Source organism: Lucilia cuprina, chromosome 5 (assembly GCF_022045245.1).
Source record: "Lucilia cuprina isolate Lc7/37 chromosome 5, ASM2204524v1, whole genome shotgun sequence".
Lineage (NCBI taxonomy): Eukaryota > Metazoa > Arthropoda > Insecta > Diptera > Calliphoridae > Lucilia > Lucilia cuprina.
In genome coordinates this window covers 39,146-50,464 of record NC_060953.1, presented here as the reverse complement: position 1 = coordinate 50,464, position 11,319 = coordinate 39,146, and the positions used below count along the sequence as shown (strand labels likewise).

The following is an 11,319-nucleotide window of genomic DNA, read 5'->3' as shown; positions in this document are numbered from 1 at the left end:
GTTGGTACTCAATTAACCGGAAAATCGAGAATGCTTTCGGTCCCGACCATCGGTCCAACGAGGTCAAACTGTAATTTTGTCAGAATACAGTAAACAGTAGATATGATCAGGATTTCATGTTATGTGATTTCTAAAAATAACCGTGTAATGTTATTTGTCTCTTATTTTCCAATTTAGTATTTTCGTTTTACGGGAATTCCCGTAGATGTATAACAAGGTCCTACTGTATATTCAATCCAAAACGAATATAAAAATGTTTGTCGCCGGCTGTTAAATTTTAATCGGCGGCAAGATTTAGATGACTTTAAGCATACTCGCCGTTTGTTTCTGACCCAAAGTCGTTTGACAATCCATTGTCCCAAAATATCACAAAATGTCACAAATCTCATAACTGTTGGCAACACTTACCAATCATCGTTTCGCAGGTCGCTTTGTGTAAAGAATTTTCGTGGGTTTAACGAAACAAAAAATTCACAAATAATTTTAATAAATACTGTTTAAAGTGTACAAATTAAGAAATACAATGTAAAAACTGAAATGTTTTAACAAATTTCTTAGAATATATTCATGTTTTAATAGGAAGAAGGTATTTCTGTATATTTTCCATCTACATTACTCTTGCTGTCAAAAAAAAAAAAAAACAAATTTGACAGATTGGAAGAAAAGTAAAAAAGAGGAAATATTAATAATGGTAAAAATATTATAAATAAAATACTTTCAAATAAATTGTATTTCATAAACAATGAACGTGAGATATTAAGGTATAAAAAGTAAGTAATAAATAAAACAAACAACAAAAATTGTGAAAACAAAAATAAAATTAATTACAAGAAAAATGTGAAAAGCGAAACAAAAAAGGTGAACATGCAATATGAAATGTCAAACAAAAGAAAGAACGCTATTTACAGCACTGCCACACCAAAATTAGTTACAAAACAATTTGATTATAAATGAAATAAAAAAATAAATAATAAAAATAAAAAGTAAATATTTTATATAAAAACATTGTTGGAATTATTGCGGATTTCTCCCTTTTGTTTAATACTTGTTTTACCAAACCCAAATGGCTATATTCCATCAGCTGTGGTTGTCAAATATGTTTAAAGAAGAAAGAAAGAGAGCTTGAGTGTTATAATTCAAAAGAGTGTAAAAGCAAGAAAGGAAAATCACAAAAAATCGTGTCAAATGCAAACAATTGCAAAACAATTTTCTCCCTTAAAAAAAAACGAAAAATATTATTTTTAAAAGTTTACAAATTAAATAATATTAACTAATCAATCTATTAATTAATAAAAAAATTAATAATACTTGTCTGTAACTTTTTAGATTCAAATTATAGTTTACTTTTTTTTCTATAAAATGAAAAAAGTAATGTGCAAAAAGTGCGTATAAACGATGGATAACAATGTATGAGTGTAAAGGACCCAATAATATACAAAAAAAATAAATCATAAAAATTTATTGTGTTATGTACAATTAAATCCTAATTATATAGTTTAACTCATTGATTTCCTTATTATATATGAATATAAGTGTTGCAAAAAATTTTTGTAATTCATTTATTTTAATGTGACAAATAATATTTAAGCAAAACAAAAATTACAAAAAAAAAATTAATTTACAGAATGAACTTTTTATAGAATAATAAACTAGTTGAAAAATAGCGCTGAGATTAATCCAACTAAAAAGGCTTAAAGCGATAAAAAATAATATCCATCAAAATTAACAATAACATAATATACCTCTGCAGCAACATTAATAAATATATATATTTTTAAATAAGCAACTCTGTTTTTGTCTGCCTCTTTTTCTATTGGAGCCTTTATACGTCAACTTTATTTGTTATAAAAAAAACAAAAACATCACGAAGATTTATAAAGGATTATTAGTGTCAATGGCACCAGATGAAAAAACTAACAAACTATTTTATATTGTATTGTGAATTGAAAAGTAAAAAAAAAACTATTTACAAAGGCTTCAAATTTTGGACTTAATTATTAAATCTGAAATCAAATGTGCTTATAGAAAAAGTTCCTTTTAATGAAAATTGAATCAATCGAATTATAAAATTCCATGTCAATGCTCCAATTGATTTGTAAACGAAAGTCACTACTGGCACAATGCAAAGCTTGGATTCATCATGTCAAGAAGCTGATGTAAGTAATTTAGTATTGTTTAACACTTTTGCTGTACATATAAATTTATTTTGATAACTTCTTCTTGTAGTTCATAATAAATGACACATTGAAAAAGCTTAAAGGCTCTAACACTGCTAACAGTAGCGCAGGAAGTACTGTACAAACATTGGCTTCAAATAATCCCACAACGGCGACAATACTTAGGCAGCAGCAACAACAATTAGCCTATCAACACTTACCAAATTCATCAACATCCCAGCAGCCACATAAATTTCAGTACCATCAATTACAATCTGCTTTGCAGGGTACAAATGTCTCCTCAACAGCTGTTAATATTGCAAGTGGGAATAATAATTCAACGACTTCCTGCATACAAAATGTGGCTCAACAACAGTTATCACCGCCTACTCCACCGACATTGGTATCATCGTCATTTTCTGTTACGTTTCCTCCGAAGTCATCTCTTATAGATAACAGTTTATTGCATTGCAATATTTCCCAAATTCCCAGTCAACCTCCTCTTTGCATATTTGAGGACGATGAAGAACCCTCAAATCCAACAGATCAACCTCCGGTTGAGTTATTAGCTCCAACAAATTCGTTACCATCGTCTTCAATATCGAATACCGGCTGTCAAAATCAAAATTTAGATTCTACCATTAATTTGGACAATATCGTAATTTTGGCGCAACCTGCTCCTGCACCTAATCCATCTATACAACAACACATACCACTATCGCATCCATCTCCGCAAGCGGTACAATCAACGTCATACTCAAATTTTAATACAATTACCTCACCATCCCCTATTGTACCGGATTTATTACTATCAACGCCACCAGGTGTACATAACAGTGGCTCTCATACTAACAATAACAATAGCAACCACAACAATAGCAACAAAAAGGCTGATAAGCGTCCTTCCTCTTCATCTTCGGTGAATCACCATCATCAACACCACTATCAACATCAGCACAATCATCATGCTCATAATTCTCATCTTTTAACTTCACCAGCGACAACTGGATCCCCTACCTCGTCGCCTAGCAAGAGGCAAAAAATTAAGGAATCATCTTCTTCAAAATCTTCACATTCACCATCGCTGTCACGATCAGTATCGACTTCTTCTAGTTTGGGCTTTTCTAGTGCACAAACAACAAGCACTAATACATTTTCTTCATCATCCTCAACAACAAGTGCTTCTAAGCGGGAAAATACATCACACAAATTTTTCAACATACATGAACGAATTAAAGATCACTATTTACAGTTGTTAGCAAATGATTTAAATTTGTTTGCTGAAACTGGGGTAAGTTTGAAATTCACAATTTTTATTTGACCAACAAATCTCTTAAAATTCAGATAAGTTTCGAAATTATTTATGTTATTGCATTCTACATAAATGAGAGACAAAAAGTTTGAAAATAACATAAGGAGAATTGGTTAAATGTTCCCCAGTTTTTAGGTACATATTTAATGTACCTAAAATCTGGGGAACATTTAACCAATTCTCCTTATGTTATATTCAAACTTTTTGTCCCTCATTTATGTAGAATGTAAATAAGTTTATTATAAATATATTAATTTGACAGAGTAATAATATATATTAGTTAATATGGGCACAAGGGTTATACGTTTTTAGGGCTGCAAAATACTACACCACTACATTATAAAAGAACATAATGTAATATAAATGAAAATGTTGGCAAAAAAATACTTATTATCTTATTTTGAAAAAGTAATTTTTGTTCAAAACTTCTTGTTGACCATGTATTTAATTTTTAGGGAATAAAATTTGATTTATTTTATACTATAAATATTTTTTGAATATATTAATTTTAATTTTGGTCACAGAATTGAATTTCAAACGAAAACGGTCTTATTTTTTCACGAAGAAACAACTTTCTTTGATTTATTTTATACTATAAATATTTTTTGAATATATTAATTTTAATTTTGGTCACAGAATTGAATTTCAAACGAAAACGGTCTTATTTTTTCACGAAGAAACAACTTTCTATTCTCAAAACAATAATTGAAATTATCGTAATTATTGCTTTTCCGTAACTTTTATATAAAATACTTTATTAAAAAAATAACAATTTATAATTATTTTAAATTAACAAAACGAATGTGAAAAGAAAACGATCGGAATAATAACTAGGGACTAGAAGCAATTCTGATCGAAATATCTGAAATTACAATTTATAGTTATAAAATTCATATGATTTTGATGTATTAAAATGTCATTCAAATAATTTTTTGTGTGAAAGGAATTTATTCCATATTTGCTCATTCAATGTATGAATAATTCGCGAATAAATTCTAAAATTAATGATACATATATTTGATATATATAGTATGTATATATTAATATATTTTATTTTTTAAGTTTGACATCGAAAAAATAATCAAAGCCTAATGAAGCTTTGAATTTAAGCTATTTGAAACGTATGTGTTATAGTAGCTGATTTTTGAGTTGAATTGAATTAATATATTTATTAACCATTCATAATGTAACTAACATAATTACCATGCATAGTATAATATATAATTTTTTCATAATAAAACAATTTTTTCTTGATTTTTTCTGTTTATTATAGCTTAAACAACGTACTCGTTCTTTTATATTAGAACGTGTTGTTGAATGTGAAAGACTTAATACAATTGTTATTAATTTATACCCTGGAAATAAAGGCTATGCGTTGGGTTTATACTATGATGATCGCAATGTAATACCTGACACAGAAGGGGAGCTGTCGACCTCCCTTTCTTCGCTGTCGTCATCAATATCATCATCGATGGGCTCAGTGTCTTTAAAAAACGTTTCTAGTCGCAGTTCAAGCATTATGATTAATAACAGCAGTTTTAATTCAAGTAAATTATATCCATCATCGATACCACCAGATTTAAAACAAAAGACATCTTGTGATCATGAAGGCTCTTTCACAGATTTGAGCAACTCAGCTAGTGAATATTCTTTAGTTGAAGTTTTGCGATGGCCATATGAAAATGATCAGTTGCTGCAGTGCATTGATCGTGAAGTACTACCAGACTTTTTAATGGATATGCTCGCAGCTACCACAATAACTTTACAAGCTCCCCAAGACGACAGTACAGGGACACCACGTATCTTTTTTAAACCCAATGTTTTCTATGCCGGTTGTGTGGTGGCACAAATACGTGACTTTCGACAAACATTTGCCACTTCAACGAATATCTGTGATACGAGGCACGTGTTATTGAGACCCACCAATGCAACACTGTTCGCTGATGTCCAACATGTTGCAACGACACTTAATCAAAACGCATCTGCTTGCGCACCGGAAGATAAACTAGCACTGGAGAGTCAAATGGTATTAGCTACAGCGGAGCCACTATGTTTAGATCCAGATCCAAACATTGGACGACATGCAATTAATTCGCAACATGAAAGGCAGCTTTTCAATACTCACGAATTGAGACGACAAATGAAGAAGTACACACAAATATCAATAAATCGCAAGAGAAAATTGGATCAGTTTACTCATCACTATGGTCTTGAATTATGCGATTACCTAACCCGATTACGCACCAGGCCGAGGGCTGGACTGGTGCCTACTGCCGCAGCTACATCTGCCAATATATCATCTACCAATGCTGGTGTTAATCCTTTAGTCAGTGCAACAATGTTAACTTCATTTGCTTCTAAAGTACCGAAACGCCCTAAAGATGTAATACGACCTATACGGCCACCAAGACTAGACTATCCAGCAAATCTTAGGGTACCAGATCAATTAATAAGTGTTGAAAAATACGCAAAGACGAATGAAAGGCCGCGAGAGACTACTGACTGCCAGCCGCAGTTGATAGAAGAGTATATTTTGGAAACAGAACGAGATGACAACGAGGGTCGACGTGTTGTTTATCATATTAAATTATCGATTTTTCAAAGGCCATCAAATTCAGAGTACCTGGGAGAATTGTATGTGGATCGTGATTACAGGGAAGGTGTGCGAAATGGGGAATCGTGCCGTTTTCCTTTGGGTACACGAGTACATGCAAATCGTTATATACAACAATTTACTGAAATATTTACGGAGGAGGGACGCAAAGCTGTCAAGATAACCCATTTGGTTCCAGGTCATTTACCAAAAGTTACACACACAGGAATAACACCAGAACAGAGACAAGCACTCATACTGCAACAACAACAATTGCAATTGCAGCAACAGAGACAAGCAGCATTATTGGCAGCTCAGCAGCAGCAACAACAACAGGTGATACAACAAACAATTACCCAGCAGCAAACAGAACAACCACAATCGCATCAACAGCAACATTTGGTTGTTGTTGGTCCAAACGGACAACAACAGCATTTATTACCTACTACCGTACAACATATAAATACCAACACTCTTCAAACTCAGTCACAAACAGTACAACAACCACAACATATAACTAAAAACATAAATATAGTGAATGTTACTGGAAACAATGTAGCTGCCGTTCAGCATGTACTAAGACACCAACAACTACATCATCAACAGCAGCAACAGCAACAAGTGGCTACAACACAATATATAGATGCAAATGGTGCAACTGTACAGTTGCAGCATGCTACCCTTACTGCCACTACTTCTAATAATAACAGCAACAATACGACAACTAATACCAGTAGCATCGCTGGTGGTTCTCACCATATACAGCTGCAACAAATAGCAACTTCTGGTCCTTCTTCAGCGGGAGTTGTAGGAGTTAGTAGTGGTGGTGCATCTACAACGACACATCAACTTAGTTTAAGCAATGGTTCCTTAGTACTAGTTCAACAACATTCAGCTACTGGTTCACAAACATTACACCAACAGCAAACAGCTCAAGCTCTGCAACATGCTGGAATTACGATACAACCTGCATCGTCACATCAACAGCAAAAGGCTCAAGTCATTACAACCACCCAAATGAATACTGTGCAGTCGGCACAGAATTCCGCACTTAGGACACAGCTTAGTTCAAATGTTCCAATTCTGGTAATAAAAAAATACTTGTAATAATGTCTTTTTCGTTTTTTGGTATTAATTTATTTTATAATCTACAGCAAGCTCAATTGAAGGCAGCACCTATTGTGACTAACGCAAATCAGCAACAACAGCAACAGTTAGTTCACAAACAAAACACTGCCAATAGTTCTACCAACACAACAAATGTAACTGGAAATTCTGGAGGCTCAAGTAGTACCACTAACACTTTGCAGGCTAATCCAGCTATTAGCGCTATCGTTACCAGCATTATGAATACTGCTAATCAATGGCAACAGCAACAACAACAACAGAACTGTAATTAAATTTATTAAACTACTTAAAAAATATATTAACATAATTTTAATTTTTAGCTGCCTCTATTTCTAACACTTCCAATACTGCTACGACTTTGAAAAGTTCTAGTAATGCTTCCATATTAAGTTTACTAAATAGTGCCCCCGCTGCTATGACAAGCACTCCTGTCGCAAGTGGCACGTTTACCACATCTACTGGGCAAACTCAACAACAGCAGCCAAACCAACAGCAAAACGTTACTTTGGTTCAACACTCATCTCATCCGCAGCAACAGCAGTCACAGACAGCGACAGTTGTTGCCACTGAGAATTTTGTTCAAGCTACACAATCCCAAGCAGTGCCAAATCAATCTCAACGTAAGCAAAACGAAGTTCTGCAAAACCTTTTAAATCCGGGTAGAAAAATTAATATTGTAAGCAGCAGTGGTACTGGAAATGGCGGAACAACCGCAACGTTTCGAACAAATGCTGCAGGCAATTTGATAGCGGTGAATCTCAATCAGTCATCTAATCACCCGCAACAACAACAAAACCACCAACAGCAAATTCATCTCCATCAGCAGCAACACACACAAACACAACAGCATCAACAAGACCAACAACCTCAAACAACGGTTCGTGTTTCAATGTCAGCTTTAGCATCACAATTGGCATCTCCCCCCGCTATAATGACCAATAGCACAAATTTCGGTGGTTATACATTGAGCACAGTAAGTGGAACAGGGTCAGGTGGCGGTAGTATAAAAATACTTAATAGTGGGATACAACAGCAGCGTGTTTTAGCCAATGCCCTTAGAAGAGATTCTCTGAGTAGTACATCTCAAGGTCCACCTAATGCTATAGTTGTTGGTGTAGCGGCTCCCTCTCCAGGATCCGATTCAAATGCTTCCAATGCTAGTGGATTTGCTGTACCTCAAGCTACTTCAAGCTCAGGTGTTAGCGGCTCTAATTCGACCACCTTGAACGCATTGTTGGCGAATGCTGCAACACCTTCGCCTTCCGGTTCAGAGCACTCTCAGTCGTCTCAAAGCCAAAATCAAAGTCTGCTCGAGAGACTAAATAGTGGTGGTGTAACAGCTGGAACGGCACTTCCCAATATGTCGCCGCAACAACACCATCCAGCTACGCCACAACAACAGTATATTACAAAAACTTTAGTACAATCCCCCGCCACATCATCAATACATTCGCCTATGTCTAGTCCGCACCCACAGCCGTCGCCATCACCACATCTTCCACCACCACAGCAACAGCAACAACCTCAACAGCATCAGCAACAACAAAGCCAAACGCAAACACAAACTGCCACGCTAAATTTGCAAGGCATAAATTTTTCCACATTGCAAGGGGCTATGGCCAACTTCCCTGGCCTACAAAATGTTCAAGTGCAAATACCTGGATTTAACCAACCTATTTCTCTTCAACTAACGGGTGGAAGTTTACATGCCGTACAGCAACCTCAACAGTCTGGAAGTTCAACCGTATCTGTTGTAGGCGCAGGAGGTAGTGCAAATGCAAGTAACAACAGCAGTGCTGTTGTTACGACACAAAATCCCAATTCTGCCCAACAAGTTCATCAACAACAAAGAAGTCTCCTGGTGTCAGTACCAGTTAGTACGGCTAACCAACAACAAGGCCAAACTCAACATACTATAACACTACAGCCCCAGCAATTGCAACAACATTCATCGGCAACTGGCACCGTTGTCAACTTACCAGCTGGTGCAGTTGCTACTGCAACTGGAGGCACTCAAACTGTGGTACTAACCAATAATTCGGGTGCTGGAGTGACAAATACAGCCGGTGCAAACAATGCCGGTACGAATTCTACAAATACCGGAACTACGATGTTAACGTTACCCATCGGTAAGTGTAAAATAAAGTGCTGTTATAATTATAAAAGCGATTAAAAATAATAAAAAAAACTTTTTAAGTTTGCTATAAGAATAATAAAATAAAAAGCAAAGTATTTAATACACAACCTTTTTTGTATTTTGGAATGAAAGAATTCTTCGCTTTTCTTAAAAAGTTTACGTTTTTTAAGGAAAATATAATTTATTTAATATTATTTTATTTTATATTTTTTCGTTTCCTTTTTACTTACACACAAATTAAAAAAACTAATTCGTATTCTCTATTAACAAAAAATTAACATTATTTTCCAATCAACATTATTTATTTGATTATATTTTATCTTACATTTTACACAATCCTTTTTTCCAAAAACCTTTCATTTTGTTTTCCCTTTTCTAAAAATGTCATTATTATTTTTTTGTCATTTTCCTACAAAAATTTATTGAATATCAGTTTAGTATTCGATTAGAAAATCGAAAACTATAGTTTCATTAAATGTAGTAAAGGAAATTCAAATAACGCTTTTTCATTATAATTAACTTAACAATTAAATAACAAAATTCATGTTGCCAGTTCAATCAATCGAATCAAACAAAAACCAAAACCCGAAACTTCCCCTTTTGTTACAGCTCAACTGGTAGGATCTGGTGTACAAAAGTTAAATTCTGCCACTTTAAGGACATCATCTACTTCATCAACTGGAGTGACGACAACGAATGCAAATACGGCCACCGGTGGTAGTATTATTGTCCAGCAGCAACACAGTGTTCAACAACAGCAAAAGGCTTCCCACCAACCGCAACAAGCTACAATAACCGTTAGTAGTACGGGAACAGGAAGTCAAACCAATCAATCTATACAACTAGTGGGTACAATACAGCAGGGCGGTCGCAATATTCAAGTTGTGGGTACAAAACAACTGGCTGGTAGCCGTCAGTTAATAACCCAAAGACAAATTGGTGGCTCCACTTTAAAAATTGCAGCTGCTTCTCCTATAAATGGTAACTAAAAATTTATCTTATTTTATTAATAGTTATTAATGTTTTTGTTAATTTTCAGCCAATTCCAATACGAATCTTACCTCTTCAGCAAACTTAACTGCCACGCCTATTGTAATGTCGACACAAAAATTACAATTAAAAACAATTAAGGCTTCTACTCAACATCAGGCTCAACAGCAACAACATCAGCGTATTTTAAATCAAATAACAGCTTCTCAAGCATCTCAAACAACGCCTCAACAACAAACTCAAACTGTCATTTTAGGTCAACAACAAACGACACTAGCCTCAACGCAACAGCAATCTACTTCATCTCAGCATTCGCAACAGCAACAACATATTCAGATACAGGCAAGGGCTGGTAGTAATTTAACTCAACGTACAATTTCTGCTATTGCTTTAGCAAAACAACAACAGCAGCAACAGGCTGCGGCAGCAGCAGCTGCTGCCGCCGTCGCTGCAGCCAATCGTAGGCGACCAGCAACAGATGTAAGTAAATAATAGGCGCGTAAAGAGTAATAAATACTAAATATCTCAATTAAATTATGTATTATTTCCAATATGCCCCTTTTATATTAAATAATATACTTTTTTTCGCTGGAAGAAATCAAAATGTAAAATGTAATATTATCTTCAGCCTTCGCGCTTTGGAAAAGAAATACACACATAGTATACATATTATAGTGGTTCAAAATATTTATTTATTTATTCAAAAAGTACGAATACTGGAGAGGGTGAAAAAATATGGATCCAATTGAAATCATTGACAGTGTGTTACATTTTATTTTCATATAGAGTTTCTGGTTTACAACTGATGTCATTAGAAACCAATTTGGAATTAATTTTTGTGCATACATACATGTATGTATGTGTATATTTTATACTCGACTCATGAATTTTAAATGTATAACTGAAATTTATATGGAAGTAATTTCAGTAGCAATAAATATTTTTTAATAATTTTAACAATTGAAGTTGAAGGGAAATTCTCTATTGTTCTTAGTGAAAGTGT

The 11,319-nt window shown here is 34.2% G+C and overlaps 1 protein-coding gene across 8 annotated transcripts; it reads left to right on the top strand.

The window, feature by feature from the left end:
• Positions 1-279: 279 nt before the first annotated feature.
• LOC111691134 (mediator of RNA polymerase II transcription subunit 12) lies at positions 280-10,985 on the top strand. Of its 8 annotated transcripts, none has more exons than XM_046951123.1 (9): positions 287-691; positions 1,625-2,156; positions 2,227-3,447; positions 4,742-7,147; positions 7,216-7,453; positions 7,510-9,318; positions 9,936-10,307; positions 10,366-10,796; positions 10,912-10,985. In XM_046951123.1, the coding sequence occupies exons 2-9, from the start codon at positions 2,121-2,123 to the stop codon at positions 10,930-10,932; spliced, it is 6,534 nt and encodes a 2,177-aa protein (XP_046807079.1). In that variant the 5' UTR covers positions 287-691; positions 1,625-2,120; the 3' UTR covers positions 10,933-10,985. The 8 variants fall into 8 exon arrangements, with proteins under 8 accessions (XP_046807083.1, XP_046807084.1, XP_046807079.1 ...); XM_046951126.1 differs by having other exon boundaries at positions 287-770; positions 1,820-2,156; XM_046951125.1 differs by having other exon boundaries at positions 287-770; positions 1,784-2,156.
• The last annotated feature ends 334 nt before the right edge of the window (positions 10,986-11,319 follow it).

Bases quoted from the DNA above. Each gene is read 5' to 3' on its own strand.
- LOC111691134 (XM_046951123.1), top strand. From the start codon at position 2,121: ATGCAAAGCTTGGATTCATCATGTCAAGAAGCTGAT. The intron at 7,148-7,215 runs GTAATAAAAAAA...TATAATCTACAG, and splicing joins GTTCAAATGTTCCAATTCTG to CAAGCTCAATTGAAGGCAGC. The intron at 10,308-10,365 runs GTAACTAAAAAT...GTTAATTTTCAG, and splicing joins AGCTGCTTCTCCTATAAATG to CCAATTCCAATACGAATCTT.